Raw genomic sequence first — 17,283 nt, forward strand, 5'->3', positions numbered from 1 at the left:
GAGGCAATGTGGAGCCACTGAGGGTTCTTAAGTAGGTCAGATCTGCACGCAGATAGCTGGGTTTGTTTCAGCATGGATAATGGATTTAAGGAGAACTCCTAGCTGGAAGCAAAGACTGGAAGACAGACAAGTCAGGATGCTTTTACAACAGACCAGATGGGAGCCAGGACTAACTAAGGCTGTGTGTGACTGCTAGTGGGAATGGAGAGAAGGTTCCAAACACAGACATACTTTAAGGTAGAATTGGCTGAATCCAATGCATGCTGAATATGGGGTTTGGAGGGAGATTCCCAGGTTTCTGGCTTAAGAGATGTATTATCTGATGTGTTTTAGTTGAGACAGGTTCTCATGTAGCCCAGGCTGGCCTTAAACTCCTGATCATTTTGCCTCCACCTTCCTAGTGAGGGCTTTGGGGGTCTTTGCCACAACCCTGGCCAGAAGATGGAAGCTCGGAGATCCGCTTTGGGGATGGGGTGTGGGGTGATAGGGTGCGGTGGAGCGGTTCATTTTCGGCGTTGGTCTTGGAAGCATTGCCCGGTAAGCTCAAGCAGTGAGCTTACCACACTGTCAAGCCTACAGATACAGACATATGTTTTAAAAAATGTTTTTTAATATTTAGAATAATTATTAGTTTAAATTCTCTTCTCTCTCCTCTCTCCTCTCTCTCTCTCTCTCTCTCTCTCTCTCTCTCTCTCTCTCTCTCTCTCTCTCTCTCTGTCTCTCTCTCTCTCTCTGTCTGTCTCTTTCTCCTCTCTCTCCTCTCTCTCTCTCTCTCTCTCTCTCTGTCTCTCTGTCTCTGTCTCTCTCTGTCTCTCTCTCTCCCCCCTCTCCCTCCCCCTTCCCCTTTCCCCCTCTCTCCTTCTCCTCCTCTCCCCCCTCCCCCCCTCTCCCCCCCCTCATTCTTTCTTGTGGTTTTGCTTCACAGTAGCCCAGGCTGACCTTAAACTCTATGTAGCTGAGGACAGCCCGTAACCCTTGATTTCTCCTACCACCACCTCTCAACTGCTGGGATTACAGGTGTATGCCACCACGCCCAGCTCTCTTACCCTAACTGTTTTCCAGAACACACATTACAGGATAATCTTAATTTGTGTTCGCCTGTTCGGGTAATTTTTAATGGTCTGAGTTCATGAAAGCGCATCGGTCCTAACACGGAGTCAGGGGGATTACCTTTTGCCACAGGCGTCTGACCAACCTGTGTGGCTCTACCAAGAAAACTGGGGCCTGGCTCTCAGGTCCTTTCTCGTGGGTGAGTCCCCTTCGCCCTGGCGGCCTTTCCTCCTGGGAGCGCAGCGGTCTCCACAGTAACGGCCATTCCCCGGCCGCCACCCCCAGCCCAGCCTCTCATTGTCCGGCTCCATGGCAACCCTGGACGCGCGGCAGCGGGCAGCTCCAGGCCGCGGCGCGAGGCGCCGGTCGCTCCCCGACAGCGGGGTCGGGCAGCGGGTGCCCCGAGGACATGCCGGAGAAGCGGCTCTCGGCCGGTAGGTGGGACCCGCAGCCCCGCGCCCGCCCGTGCCCGCGCCCGCGCCCGCGCCGCTCAGCCTCGCTATTGTCTCCTTTTGCAGCGGGGGCCTTAGGCTAGCTCCGGGGTCACCGTGCGTTCCAAGCCAGAGTCCAGAGCTCTTTCCTCCCCACCTCCACCTTGAATTCTAGTTTAAAATCTAACCCATGTGCGGGTAATGAACACTTTACTGAGCTCACCCGGAGGATACAGCAGGGCGAGGCGCTGCCCTACTTCATCCGAGTACTTAACTTAATCTAAAAGTCAGATGGATCTGAGTGCTCAAATGTAACGTTTTGTCTCGTTTCAGACCCGCCAGATATTACAGAAGAAGATTTCGTAAGTATAATTTAGAGGGTTTCCCCTCGGCTTCTGTTTAATAGAAAAGATTAGATGGTGGATGAGGTGTGTGCTTTTCCTTTTTGCCACTTCAGTTAGCACATCGGTGAGAACAACGCACAGGCCTGATTTGTATAAGGATGTTAACCATTGTCAAAGCTGTTCCCGGCCGGGCGGTGGTGGCGCACGCCTTTAATCCCAGCACTCGGGAGGCAGAGCCAGGCGGATCTCTGTGAGTTCGAGGCCAGCCTGGGCTACCAAGTGAGTTCCAGGAAAGGCGCAAAGCTACACAGAGAAACCCTGTCTCGAAAAAACAAAAAAACAAACAAAAAAAAAACAAAACAAAAACAAAAACAAAAACAAAAAAAAAAAAACAAAGTTGTTCCCTGTAAAAGGGCGTGTCTCTGTACTCCCAGAGTCTCCACCAGGGCAGGCTTATCTCCATGGTTTTGTTGTGGTGTGCCGGGCAGTTCCTGGCTGCAGTAAACATTCGTATATACGGCATTGAAGAAAGGGGTCGATCACATTTATAATCCCAGCATCAGAGATGGGGGCAGGAGGATTGGGAGTTCATGGTCATTCTTTGTGACATTGCAAGTTCAAGGCTACACGAGACCCTGCTTAAAAAAACAAAAACAAAAAAACAAAACTCTGGGCATGGTAGTGTGCCTTTAATCCCAGTACTTGGGAGGCGGAGAGAGGTGGCAGATCTCTGTGAGTTCAAGGCCAGCCTGGTCTACAGAGAGAGTTCCAGGACAGACAGGACTACATAGGGAGACCCTCCCTGCCTCAAACACGCGAACAAACAAAAACCTCCAATAAATAAATAACAAAAAAACAAACAAAAAGCGAACAAACAAAAAGACTCCAATAAATAAATAACAAAAAAACAAACAAACAAAAAGCCCTGATAATAACCAACCAAACAACGAAAACAAAAACAGTGGTCCATTTATAGTTGTTTAAATTTTTTTCTATACATGGTTCTCAGGTCAGACTTTGGAGAAACCGAGCATCCTAAGTATCTGCAAATACACACGTCGTTTGGGAGAGTGCTGTCTTTGGAGTATATTCTGTAAAGCCTATTGCATATTTGAGGAACTTGCCCCAGGGTACAGATGGACAGTAGCAAAGCCCATTCCCACCAAGGTCCGGGCCAGACTCTAACCACTTCCATTATTACAATGTTCACCAACACTTATTTCTCTTGTTGGCTGATATCTTACTTAATTTTGGCTTTTTGTTCAACAAACATGAGTGATTGTATATTCAAAGTATTGTCCTAATGTTGGGGCTAAGTCTCAAGACATTTACAGTCTAGGGGGCTAATAGAGGAGAGAGGGATAAGTCAGCAGATCCTGGAAGAAGGATGGAGGGGGGTGGGGCTAGGAGGAAGAGGAGGAGGATGAAAGAGCAACTCCAAGTGTCTATCCACACCAACATACAGGTACACACAGCACGTCAGAAGTGCTCCAGCAGATTGGCAAGGCCCCATTTATGGGAAATTTAAGTTATTCCAGGCTCTAAGCCTGAAGTGCTCTTCAGTGAAGCAGGACTTCTGAGCCAGCTCCTCCTCTCCAGTACTATTCCTGCCTGGGCGTCTTGAGAGCACTTAACACACCACTTAACATTAGAGCATGTGCTGGAGGACACTCTTACCTGGTCCTGTTCCTCTTGGCTTCACTGGCACCCGCTGTCTCCAGTCCTCAGACCTGCCTTCTTCTCCCTTTCCAGCTTCTTTTCTCTCTCTCCTGTGAAATTGTTGACTTTGGGATCTGTTCTACAGAATTTTGTGGGTGAGCTCCTCTTTTGTCCATACACCCCTAGCCCATCTGCTCAGACTCTTTTTAAATCAGGGTCTCCCAAATAACCTGTGCTGGCCTGGAACTTGCTCTGTATGTAGCTCAGGATAACATCAGACTTTCCATCCAGCTGCTCCAGCTTCCCCAGAGCTGGGATGGATTACAGATGTGTGCCACCACACCTGTAGGTGTGAAGACACCACTTTTGATGCTCCTGCATATCCGGTGTCTTCACCTTCTAGATGTCCCCATGTCACCTCTCCAGAATGCTTCCTTCCACTCTCCAGCCCCCATTTCTGCGTTTCTGTCACTTTCTTGTGTTTTGGTAAATGGCACACTGGGTATGGAGTCATCCAAGTTTCTTTCTTCATCCCTTGACTGCAAGCATCTACCTCCACCTCCTTTCCTAGCTGTGTTCTTCTCTGCATCTGCACACCTGCTGTTTTATTTCAGGCTGCATCCCCAGGCACAGAGTTTGGCTGCAGTCCTAACTGGTATCACTGCTTCAGTATTCCTTTTCTCAGCTATAGCTTTTCTTTGTCTCAAGCATAAAGAGCAAGCTTCTGTGCATGGGCTGTACTGGATTATGTGTCTCATCGCTTCTTCCATGGCTATCATACTGCTGCTAACTCTTTCCAAAATTACCATGTTGCTCCACTGTAGGAAACTTGATTAATAGCTGGTATCCTTGAATGCTGACCACAGACTAATATTTAACCTCAACATAGCCCTATGAGGGGGCCGCTATTTCCCACATTTCACAGACGAGGGAGTCAAAGTTCACAGAAGTTAACTACCACGGAGGCCACTCATCTAGTAGCCTACAGAGCCATTCAAACATCGAGTCTGCCTCAATCTGGCCTCGCAACCCTGCTCTCTACGATGAATACCACAGCCACCCTGTTTTGAGTTTACAAAGCACTTCCACATGCCTCCGGCTCCAGCCAAGCTGTCCTGCTTGCCTCCTGCGCTTGCTGTCAGTTCTGACTGGGTTGCCCTCCCCATCCATTGCACAATCTGGCACATTCCTTCAGGCCCAGCTCATCTCCCTGAAGCCTTCCCAACCTAACATCATGCAGACAGCCTTGGCACTCTGGAGAGCTTCCTGTGGAAACCAGTTTGTGACCAGATTCTCAAATTCACATGCTCAACCAAGTGTTAGCTACTCATTAAATCATTAACCTGCCTTGGACAGATGCTTGGCCTTCTTCTCTAAAGTGTGATGGTGTTCTCATCAATAAACTACACATTCTTCGAGAAGAGTGACGGCGACCCCGAGCCTTGTTTTCCATCTCTCCTGCAGGGGTTAAACAGGGTCATGTAACTGAGTTCTGGTTGAGAGGCTGTAAGTAGGAGGGCTATGCCCTACCTCTGGAGAGCTGGTGTTTGCAGAGGGGTGACTGACCCCGTCATCACAGGCTTGTTATTGCGGTTCAGCCACATTCAGATACTGGGTTATTGAGCTTCTAAAATTCATATAAGTATAGAAAGCAAGAGTAAGCCAGTTTCCTACTCTCTGGAACAATGATGTGAGGCTGAACTGAAGCAATTACCTTGGATCATGAGATGGCATTCTGAGGAGAACAGAATCACGTGACCAAAGGGAACCTCAGTAACAGCCGGGAAACTGCTTTGATTTCACAAATAATTTCCTATGTCATTTAAGAAGTGTTTTGGTGTTCCAGTGTTTATAATAACTTTCTTCATATTTTCTCAACCAGTAATCGAAAACTACATTCTTATTATGGATGTCTACAAAAGATCTTAACCTTCACATGGGGTCTTCACTTTCAAAGCATAGAGTAATTCGTTTGGAATCAGCTGCTTGTCTGCCAGGGTCGTTGTGTATATTTAAATTTCTGTTTTTAGGTGGCAGGCTTGTTTTGGGGTAGAGTCTTGCTATGTGGCCCTGGCTAGCTTGGAACTCTGTGTAGACTATACTGTCTTTGGACTTGGTTTGTAGCTGGCTGACCCTTCTGTCTCTGCCTCCTACATGCTGGGTTGTAGGCATGAGTCATCATGCCCAGCTATTTAAACATTTTATCTATAAATTTTGAAATTTCTTAACCAAACTGTGGGCTGGAACTGTCTTGGCATACCTTTTTATTTCCCAAGCACATGGCAATACAGAGCATGCTACTTAGATGATTAATTTGGTTCAGTGGATTGGTTTTTCATTTATTTATTTTAATTTTTGAGATGGAGTGTCAGGTAATCTAGGCTGGCCTCTAACGCTGTAAATGAGGATGACCTTAAACTCTTGTCCACCAGCCTCTGCCTCCCATGTGCTGCGGTACCACGCCACCACACCCTACTTAGCATCTTCAGTGTGTTTGGTTGAACTTTGGTAATTTTCTTTGGAGAAACAAGTACAAAAACACTAATATATCTTTATGTCCTTTGCAGAGTGTATTTTTTATGTAAATGATGCATTAGTTCTTGCTGGGCAGTGGTGGCACACACCTTTAATCCCAGCACTCAGGAGGCAGAGGCAGGTGTGAGTTCGAGGCCAGCCTGGTCTACAGAGTGAGTTCCAGGAAAGTCGCAAAGCTACACAGAGAAACCTTGTCTCAGAAAAGAAAAGAGAAAGAGAGAGAGAAGTAATACAGATAAGTGAATGCTCCCTCACTGCTTGCAATCCTGACTCCTCCTCTGCATTCACAGTGCAGCAGACCCACACCACCAATCTCCATGGTAAAAGGCCTGGGTTCACATGGTCTCATGCTACATGCAGTGTGCACATTCAGGACAGGCACCAAAACTACACAGAGAAACCTTATCTCAAAAAACCAAAAAATAAGTAAATAAATTAAAAAAAAATTAAAAAGCAAATTAAAAGTTGCTTAAAAGAGAAAAAAAATTAAAAAGAGAAAGTATGTCTTTATCTTACCATCAAATTAAAAGGGACTTTAGCCAGATGGGGTGTCACACATCTGTAACCACAGCACTTGGGCGGTAGAGGCAGTGACTTCAAGGTCATATCCACTGCAGAGTTCGAGGTCAGCTGCAGCTACACCAGACCCTGTGTTAAAGAAGCAAAAGGCCTTGAGGACTGAAATGCCTGTTGTGATTGTTTGGATGAGAACAGCCCCCGAGGGTCATGGGCTTGAATACTTGGTCCTCAATTGGTGGGCTATTTGGGAAGGACAAGGAGGTGTGGCCTTGTTGGAGGAGGTGTGTCACTGGGGGTGGGCTTTGGGTTTCAAAAGCCCATGCCATTCCCATGTGGCTTTCCCTGTGCCACCTGCTTGTCACCAAGGCTGTAGCTCTCAGCCACTCCTCAGCACCATGCCTGCCGCTGCCATGGTCTCTGCCATGATGCTGGGGACTCACCCTCTGAAACTGTAAGCCCAATAAACCCTTTCTTCTATGAGTTGCCTTGGTCACGGTGTCTTATCACAGCATAGAAAAGTAACTAACACACCTGCTATGAGGTCATGTCTTCTAGACGTGACTGAGAATCTGAATCCAATCTCAACAATACAGTGGCCAAAACAGGACCTGCATAATGACAACACCAGTTGACATGCCAATGTGAATGGGGGGATATTTCACAAGACCCTGGCCCTGGATGAAGAGTTATAGGGACCAATGGCTGCTAAGGGGGGAGAATAGTTTTCTCCAGGGATAAGCCCCTGACAGATTACCCAGGCCCAAATGGCCAACCCTAAGCACACACATATGAGCAACATAAATGGATTCGGTAGGTTGTATATCTCTCTGTGTGTATGTTGTAATAATAATAATAATTGAAGAAGAGACCGTGGATCCGAGAGGGAGTCAGGAGAGCACAGAAGACAGTCACAGGGGAGAGGGAGATTAGAAATGATGTAAATAGAGGATTTGTGAAGGAAATTCTCAAAAAATTCATTTAAAAAGGGCCTTTAGCTTCTAACAGTATTTATAGCATTTAATTGTGAAAACTGGTGTTTGTTTTCAACTAAGGCTTAGCTTTCTCAGATTCACTCTGTTATCTTTATAGCTTGGATATTATTACAGTAAATGGAGAGATTTCCAAAACATGAAAATATCATCCTTATTTGTGGTGTTTTGAAAGAAAATGGCCCCCAAGGGAGTGGCACTATTAGTAGGTGTGGCTTTGTTGGAGTAGGTGTGGCCTTGTTGGAGGAAGTGTGTCACTGTGGAGGCGGGTTCTGAGATTGCATATGCTCAAGCCATGCCCAGTGTCTCAGACCACTTCCTGTTGCCTGCTGATCAAGATGTAAGAACTCTCAGCTTCAGCACCATGCCTGCCCACATGCCACCATGTCCCACCATGGATGATAATGGACTAAACCTCTGAACTGTAAGCCACCCAATTAAATGTTTTCCTTTATAAGAGTTGCTGTGGTCTTGGTGTCTCTTCACAGCAACAGAAACCCTAAAATATTTAAACACAATATATCAAAAGAGCCATAATCCCAGCCCCAAGGAAGAAGGCTGCATGGCTGTAATCACTTAGTGTTTGTTTTCCAAACGGAACATGGTGGGTTGAGTGACTGTGAGCATACTCAGTTGGTGGCTTCATGTGGAAACCATGGAGGGCAGAGCAGTTAAATGCAGGATTCATTGGTCCTAGCGCCCTTCATGCCTTCTTCCCTGAAGACATCTTCGAGCTAGGAGCCAGGGTACTTAGCAAAGGCTTCTGGAAACTGAGATGCATCCCAGTGGGCCTTTGGAGAGTGTTGCTATTGGAGATCACTCATCCCTATGGAGGTCTATACTCAGGACAGGGATCAATTCTCTAATGCTTTTTGGAACTGCTCCATAAATAAAGTAAATGGCTGTAGCTTGTTCTGGGGACACACATTACCAGTCAGGAATTCCAAAAACAGCATTCCCTCTGACGGGAGGGAGAACGGTGCTGGTCCGGCTTTCCTTTGTCAGTTTGATACAAGCTAGAGTCACCTGGGAAGAGTGACCCTCAGCTGAGAGAGTGCCCACATCAGATTAGCCTGTAGGTGCAGCTGTGGGCATTTCCTTGATGGATAACTGTTGCAGGAGAGCCTAGCCCAGTGTGTATAAGAAAGCAAATTGAGCAAGCCAGCAAGCAGTGTTCCTTCACGGCCTCTGCTTCAGTTCCTGCCTCCAGGTTCCTGGCTTGACTTCCTGCCCTGACTGCCCTTCTCGATGGATTGTTCGGTGGGATGGACCTGGGAGCTGCAAGCTGAAATGAACCCTCTCCTCCCTACGTTGTTTTATCACAACATGAAAAAGCAAATGAAGACACTAACCTTTCCTGTCGTCAGGATGATAAGCGTCACATTTATGTGTTAATTGTGAGGTTCAGACTTAGAGATATTATCACATCCACCTTTACCCTTTAAGATGGAGAAGGGGAGAAAGTGAGAACCACTGTCTCCTTTAAGTTAGACTATCAGGCTGGGGGCTGGAGAGATGGCTCAGTGCTTATCAGCACTGGCTGCTCTTCCAGAGGTCCTGAGTTCAATTCCCAGCACCCACATGGTGGCTCACAACCATCTGTAATGAGATCTGGCGCCCTCTTCTGGCGTGCAGGCATACATGTAGGCAGAACACTGTACACAATAAATTCTTCAAAAAAAAAATCAGGCTGGAAGGACTTTTATATAGGGAGGAAGCCTTGGATGTTTGAGATTAGAGTTAAGTAACGGGTGGGAAGGGAGGAACTGTAATGCGGACCAGTGAGATGGCGCAGCAGGTGCTTGCTGAGACTGACAATGTGAGTTTGGTCCCGAGAACCTGCATGGCAGGAGAACCAGCCCCGAAAGCTGTCCTCTGACCTACACACACTACACAAAAAGAGAGAATTGTGATGAAATGATGAGGATGCAGAGGAAGAACACGAAAGCTACCATCTGGCGAGTGTGCAGAGACGACCGGTCCACCCTCCCTCTGTAAGAAACTTGGCAAGTTTGGACTAAAATGGGACACGCTGATTTCACTTTCTCAGGGGGCACACCTGTAGTAAACGGCAGAATTAAAGGAGACCTCCTTCCCTCCCTCCCTCCCTCTGCCCTCCCTCCCTCTCTCCTCCCTCTCTCCCTCACTTCCTTCCACCTCACACTGAGTCACACCTGTGGGATGAGGTAATGGAGGAACTAAGTGTATCTCGATTTTCTTGTTATTCCTTTAACCATCAAGTTTACTAGGTATTTGGAAGATACCAACCTGACTTGGAAAACTTAGTTAATTTAAAAATGTCCAAGTAATGGACTGAGGAAACTTAATGAGAAAAGTAGAGCCACTAACCCAGATTAAAGACTTTCAGGCTTTTCTTTTATAATTCAAGGGCTTTGGGAGTAAAAAGCTTCTCAGATCTCCATAGGTTTAGGGCTAGAGATGCTACTTTGTGGTAGAATTCTTGCCTAGCATGCTCAAGATTCTGTGTTTAATCCCAGTACCACACACACACACGTGCATACACACACGTGCGCACACACACACACGCATGCACACGCACACACGCGTGCACATGTACACACACACGCACACGCACACACACATACACACACACATGCACGCACACGCACACACACATACACACACGCACGCAGAGCACTTGCCTAGCCTCTTTGATTTGCAGGATTGCCTGCTGATGTGACTAGATGTGTCAACACATTGAACTAGTAACTGTGGTGGGAAATACTCACTTATTTAGAGACGCAGCTTCCTGGTGAAATGCCATTAAGGCCAGAGCAGGTAGCACTTGCCATTTACACTTATTTCACATGTCATAGCTGCCCCAAATCGATATAATAATATTTAATAACCATAAAAGTTAAGACATAGCTAAACAAAAGAAATGCTGATTTTGATGTATTTGAACAATATTGTAAGTTTCTATGGTTGTCCCCACAAACTTGAGCATGCGACAGTACCACAGTGCCAACTCACCATGGAGGAAAGGCAGGGCCACTGTGACCCGAGGGCAGTCAGTCCCAAGCAGGAAGAGCTCAGCAACCAAGAAGAGATGCTGAGGAATGCTGTGTCCACTTGAAGTGTTTATCACTGTAGAGTCTACAGTGAGAACCGGACTGCAATATATGCCCTTCGGTTTCATTCCTAGAGATTCACTCTCGGTGTGTTTCAGGAAAGTTCATGTCTGAAATGGATGATGAGGTCAAAATAAAGCAGGTGCTTCATCAAGTGAGTTAGAGGCTCTCGGAACTGGAAGCGTCAGGAGCAGAGGTTCTCAACCTGTGGGTCACAACCCCATTGGGGTGAATGACCCTTTCACCGGGGTCACCTAAGACCATCAGAAAACACAGATAGTTATGATTTACAACAGTAGCAAATTTGCAGTTAGGAAGTATCAGTGAAAACAGTTTTATGGTTGTGGTGTCCCCAACATGAGGGGCTGTATTAAAGGGTCCCAGCATTAGGAAGGTTGAGAACTGCTGCTCTAGAGTGAGCTTGTGAATCTGAGCGTTATTGAGGTGTTGCTGGTCCACAAGGCTCATGAAATGCATAGAGCTAAGTTTAAATCAGCTAAAAATGAAATGCATATTTTAGAAAACATAACAAGAAATTTTATACCCACTGCTATTAATATGTTTATTGATATTGTATAGTTAATTTGTAAAATTAATATAAAATATACATTTTTCTATCCATGGATTCATAATTGGTGGCTTACAAAGTTTGGTTATTTTTTTAAATTACTTACAGAATTTAATAAAATGAATTTCACCTGAAAGACATAGTTATTGTTTTAAAGTATTATTTCATTTGGAATTTATCGCCACTACCCACATTTGGCTACTCTTATTGTAACACAAATGCCTTCTACTTGAGCGACACTAAAAATTATTGAGTTAGGATGTGTTTCTCAAGAGTTAACTTGGTGCTTCACTAAATAAAGTTCAGAAGCTTGAAAATACATGAAGCTATTGTTCTGGCCAGTGTTTTGTCAACTTGACACAAGCTGGAGTCATTTCAGAAGAGGGACCCTCAACTGAGAAAATACCAGCCTCAGACTGACCTGTAAGCAAGCCCCACCGCTGTCCCCATCCCAGCTGATGACTGACGAGGGAGGGCCTGGTCTGCAGCAGTAAAAACCAAACTCGGACAGTTACTAACTTACAGCTTCTCACAATGGTGTCTGCCTCGCTCCACCTCAACAGACCTCTGCTGACCAGCATTCGGAGCCACGCTGCCAAGGTGCTGCTCTGAAGGTTTTAATCACTTGGGTCTTAGCAAACTAAACCCTGTGTTCATTAGTTGAGATTTCTAATATGTTCCTTGCTATGAATCTTGAACTAGGACTATTTATAATTCTCTTCAGAAACTGCAGTTACTAAAAGTTACCGAAAACAAATCTATTTTCCAAAGCAGGTTTAAATATACCATGGTACTTCCTGTGTAGAGCTACCTCTTCATCTTCATCGTCTTCTCCTCCTCTGCCCCTCCCCCCCTCCTGGTGCACATGCACGTGTATGTGAGTGCAGACAGGGGTCAGTCACGGGTGCTGTTCCTCGGAAGTCTGCCCATTGGTTTTTGCTCTCTCCCTCTTTCCTCCTCTTCCCTTCTCCCCCACTTTCGCCTTCTCCCCCACTTTCACCTTCTCCCCAGCCTCCTCCCTTGACAGGGTCTCTCACTGAGATCTGGGCTGGCTAGCCAGAGAGCCCCAGGGATCCTCCTGTCTCTGCCTCCCCAGAGTTGGTATTGCAAGCACACGCTACCACACCCTGCTTCCTGTTTGAGCGCTGGGGATTGAAGTCAAGTCCGAATGCTTACACAGTGTCTTAGGGTTTCTATTGCTGTGATGAAACACCATGACCAAGAAGCAAACTGGGGCAGGGAGGGTTTATTTGGCTTACACGTCAGCGTTACTGTTCATCACTGGGGGAAGTCAGGACAGGAACTCAAACAGAGCAGGAACCTGGAGGCAGGAGCTGATGCAGAGGCCATGGAGGGTGCTGCTCACTGGCTTGCTTCCCCTGCTTTACTCAGCCCACCTTCTCATAGAACCCAGGACCAGCAGCCCAGGGATGGCACCACCCATCATGGGCTGGGTCCTCCCCATTGATCACTAAATGAGAAAATCCCTTAGAGCTGGATCTCAAGGAGGCATTTCCTCAGCTGAGGCTCCTTCCTCTGGTGACTCTAGCTGGTGTCAGATTGACACACAAAACCACCCAGTCCACACAACAAGCCCTTTACCAACTGAGCTACCTCTCCAGCCACTCCTTCATTAATTTTTAAAAATTAGCTAGTACTTCATAAAAAGAAAATTATCAGCCATATGGAAATAATAGCATTGTGTCATGTTTCAACTTTCGTGTTAGATTTGCAAAATTGAAATATAATTATGAATAACAAAATAACCACATGTACTGTTGGGCCGAGTGAGCCATGATGTGCTCTTGACACAATGGAAACAGTGACTATGAGAGAAGGTGTTTTAGGGTTGGCAGAGCAGTTTGTTCTTGGCAGTGGTTATGCAGATTTGCCAGTTTCAAAAGTGGCTGTGTCGGTGGATGAGACAGTTATAGAAAACAATGTATGTGATCTGTGTGCAGAACACATGCCCTGCCAGCGTGTCTGTGTTCGGAATCAGGCAGGATCAGATCCTGCGGACTGCATCTCACGCTTACAGAGAAGAAGATGAGTATTGTGCGTAGCTTGTCACCTTAACTGAGCTTCACATCTTCAACCATGATGCTGCCTTCATTTTTATTTACTTTAAATTTGTATTATTATTATTATTATCATTATTATTATTATTGGGTGCGTGCCAAGGTGCACATGTGGGAGTCAGTGGACATCTCTACTGAGTCTGCTCTCTGTCTCCTTTTGTGAGGGTTATGGGGATTGAATTCAGGTTATCAGGTTTTCATGGCAAGAACGTTCACCTGTTGAGCTAGCTTGTAGACCTCCTGCCTCTATTTTTATGAAGTCATATTTTAAAAGTCTGAGAAGTTTATCATGTGGTGCGTCAGTTTGTATTTGCTGATACTTCGTTTACATGTTATGCTACATCCTTCATGTCCCATTCGCTAGATAGCTGCAGTAGCGAGGACTTTTGAGAGAAGATCCATTCTATTTGGTTCAAGCTGTCCAGTTTACTCTGAACTCACTGCTTCGCTGACAGCGGCTTTGAACTCTGAGTTCTGTGCCTGCTGAGTGCTCATGCATGTTCCTGGCCCTTCCAGAGAGGCGTTAGGTTTGTAGTGAGGGTTCAAGGTGTAACTGACTTAAAAACCCTCAGAGACCTAAGTCATCGTAATACAGGCATGCTTCAAAACATGGCCATAATATGTTTTTATGTTTTTGCAGGAAAATTGCTTGGCAACAGATGACTTCCTTGTGGATTACTTTAATGAGTTCTTAAGCCTTCCTGTGAGTACATTATGATGTTCTATTGGGTATATTTCAGCAAGGTGTGTGTGTGAGTGTATTGTGTGTGTGTGAGTGTGCATGTGCATGTGTGTGAGTTTATGTGTGAGTGTGTATGTGTGCGCATATGGGTGTGTGCATGTGTGTGTATGTGCGTGTACATGTGTATGTGAGTGTGTGTGTCCTGGAGAGTATATGTGAGAGAGTGTGTGTGCATGTGTGTATGAGTGTGTGTGTGCATGTGAGTGCATACATGCACATGTGAAGGTCAGAGGAATGACATGGAGTCAGTTTTCTCTTCCCACCTTCTATGGAACCTGGTGATGGAACTCAAGTTGTCAGACTTGGGCAGCAGGCACCTTTACCATGGAGCCACCTCACCAGCCCCAAAGCTGGACTATCTTATCAGACATATTTATCAAATATAGTTTTTCTTAGATAAACTAAAGGACTGGGTGAGATGACGGGCCTTTAATCCCAGCACTCAGGAGGCAAAGCCAGTTGGATTTCTGTAAGTTGGAGCCATCCTGGCCCACATTGAAAGTCTCCAGCCAGCCAGAGCTACATAGTGAATCCTGGTCTCAAAAGTAAAATAAAATAAAATATAAGAGATAAAGATCAATTAAGGTAAACTGTGGATGTGATTAATCACACCTTTAACACCCCTATGCCAGCACTTTGAAGCCTGAGGTAGGAGAATTGACATTAATATTAGAGGCCAGCCTGGGCTATAGAATGAGATCTGAACAATAAATAAATAAGTAAATAAATAAATAATGATCAATTAAGAAATTTTGCTCAGTTTGTATCTCTTTATAGTTAAATATTTGGGCTTGAATCCTATGTAGAAATATTCTTATTGAGGAAAGCTGGAGCTTCCCTGACCACCTAAGGCGTCTGTACAAAGTCCTGACCTGCTGTATTTGGCAGCATGCTAGATTTTGAGCAGGCTGATAAGGACAATATCAAAACCTCAAGAAACTACTTTTTTTTTTTTACTCTAGTTATTATTGTTATCCTCTTGGGAAGATATTAAAGTAGAATTTGTATTTACGGCAACTAGAGTTTGTATCAGTAGTAAATAAGACTCAGGACACATAGGTGGATGCAGTTAATAGAGTTTCAGCTCTATAGCAATGATTGACAGAGTAGGTATGAAGAGATTTGGGGAGCATAACACGACAGTTCCTGAAATGGTTTGCACTGTCCTATAGAAATGAAGTCAGTGAGGCGTGGCACTTCAAAGGAAATTAGTTAAAAATTTTAAAGCGTGAAAACTTTCTTCATTAGAATTTTTACAAGCCAAGGGCTGGGAATGTAGCTCAGTTGATAGAGTGCTTAGTCACCGTGTACAGAATCCTGTACCGATCCCCAGCATCACCCAAACCAGGCCCAGTGGTGGTGGTGCACGCCTGTAATGCCAGTGCCACTTTTATTTGCGTGCTGTCTACTGGGCGAGAGAGAACTCGAGGTACAACAGAACCCACTGTAAGAGTTTTGTTAGGGGGAAAAGGGGGAATGCGAATAGGCCTACCAGAAAGGAATCGTGCGGAGAGGGTCGGGGACCCTGCTTTTATGGGTCACCTCTCATATGGGTTTACGTAGCTATGCCATGGATGCACATAGATGACGTGATCACGCTGTGCACGGATTACATGACCACAAGGCACACACAGATTAAGTGGCAAGTAAGGCCCTGGAGTGACTAAGCATTTTGCCTGGCTGCTGGACAGCGCATGCGTGGTCCTGTAGCTGTAAAGTGGCTAGGAATGATAACCACCAAAACCAGGCACGGTGGTGGTGGTGCACGCCAGCATTTGGGAGGTGGGATCAGCAGGATCACACATTCAGAGTCATTCTTAGTTATGCAACACTGTCTCAGAAAAGACCAAACAAACAAAAAATTTTAACTGGGGGGAAAATGGAACATAGAGAAGTCACAAGTACTTTTGAAGAGTGGACCATAAACTGTGTTAAAGTCCTATCACTGACCGTGTCTTTTGAAGGGGGAAGGTCTGTACCAATGACCCACAGGTGTACGAGTGCTGGTTTGGTGAATGTTTTTTCTCTCAAAGTATTTGGTGCTCTTCTTGATTTGATACGACCAGAGACAGGGGAGCTGAGCTGCCAAGTCACCTTTGCCCTTGGGATTCCCATGGGGTCCTCAGGGCGTGGCTCTTTCCAGCTCTCACCGCCCACTCCTGTGTAATGCAGCCTCCAGTAGCATCAGGAAATTGCCAGAATTCTGCTTTTCCAGATTATATAATCTCTGTCCCTCTCCTCAAGGCTCTGCAATCTCCATTCTTTCCAAAGAAGCACATTTTGTAAAGTGTGAAAAAGAAAGGTTGGTATCATGCTTGGCTGTCATACATAGAGGTTCATAGTGAGTTCAGGGGCCACCTTAAAAAGAAAGCAGGGGGTGGGTGGGGTAAGGATATAGCTCAATGGTAGAGTGCTAGCCCAGCATGCTCATAGCCCTTGGGTCACCTCCCAGCACCTCACACACCTCACAACACCCTCTAACCCCAAACCAAACAAACAAGAAATAATTTAAATCTTAAATTTCAGTTTCTCAGCATTTATGTCTTGGTACCAAGATTGGAGACTATTTTGGTGCTTATTTGATGCAGGAAATAAATGAGTACCCTATTGCCTCCAGGAAGTAAATGGATTCCCTGATGATTCCAGGAAGTAGTGGAGTTGCCTCCTGCCTCCAGGAAGTAAATGAGTTCCCAGCCACGGTCAGGTCAGAAAATCTGTGTTAAGCTGTACAAATCAACATAACAGTAACAGAAAATCAAAGCCAAGCACGAAGGCTCATGTCTGTAATCCCAGCTTCTTGGAAGGGTGAGACAGAAGGGTTGCCCTAAGTTTGAGTCCAGCCTGGGACATAGTTTCAGACCCCGTCTTTAAAATAAAAAAAATAAATAAATAAATAGGAAAAATTCAGCCGTAGTCCTGCCATCCAGTCAAAATAGACACGACCAGTTTGTGTGTGTGTGTGTTTTTTTTTCAGGCCTTAGGTACTTGGCAGGTGTGGCATCCGTGAAGCTCCCTGGGGAGCCCCCTTTTCACCCCTCAGCACTCGCACAGGTCAGGGTCCAGTGCAGCAATCCCCCTGGCTCCGTTCCATCTTTCTCGTTCCTTCTGCCTTTCCACTCCCAGACCTCTTGTTTCTCCAGGTCTCTTTGCCTATTTTATACCACTTAGTCAACCTATCAATTGCCAATTCTTCACACTGCAAAAGAAGGAAGAAGCTGTCCCAGATTTCCAGAATGGATTTGTGGACAGGAAGGAGAGGAATGATGAATTCTCAAG

General features: G+C 45.8%; 1 protein-coding gene and 1 long non-coding RNA gene across 2 annotated transcripts in view; one reads left to right on the plus strand and one right to left on the minus strand.

The window, feature by feature from the left end:
• Window positions 1-295: 295 nt before the first annotated feature.
• Window positions 296-1,485, minus strand: LOC131896906 (uncharacterized). The gene is made up of 2 exons (XR_009375545.1): window positions 1,171-1,485; window positions 296-573 (listed from the first exon to the last, which is right to left on the minus strand). It is a non-coding gene; the product is annotated as an uncharacterized LOC131896906 (long non-coding RNA).
• A 280-nt stretch (window positions 1,486-1,765) lies between these two features.
• Window positions 1,766-17,283, plus strand: part of Rgs22 (regulator of G protein signaling 22) — a gene marked incomplete at its 5' end in the record, with an annotated part of 136,632 nt that continues 121,114 nt past the window's right edge. Inside the window, 2 exons of the mRNA XM_059247030.1 lie at window positions 1,766-1,843; window positions 13,906-13,968. Of these exons, the coding sequence (XP_059103013.1) occupies window positions 1,766-1,843; window positions 13,906-13,968 (141 nt within the window). The remainder of the gene's footprint in view (window positions 1,844-13,905; window positions 13,969-17,283) is intronic.

The sequence above is a fragment of the Peromyscus eremicus genome, chromosome 20 (assembly GCF_949786415.1).
Source record: "Peromyscus eremicus chromosome 20, PerEre_H2_v1, whole genome shotgun sequence".
NCBI classification, from domain to species: domain Eukaryota; kingdom Metazoa; phylum Chordata; class Mammalia; order Rodentia; family Cricetidae; genus Peromyscus; species Peromyscus eremicus.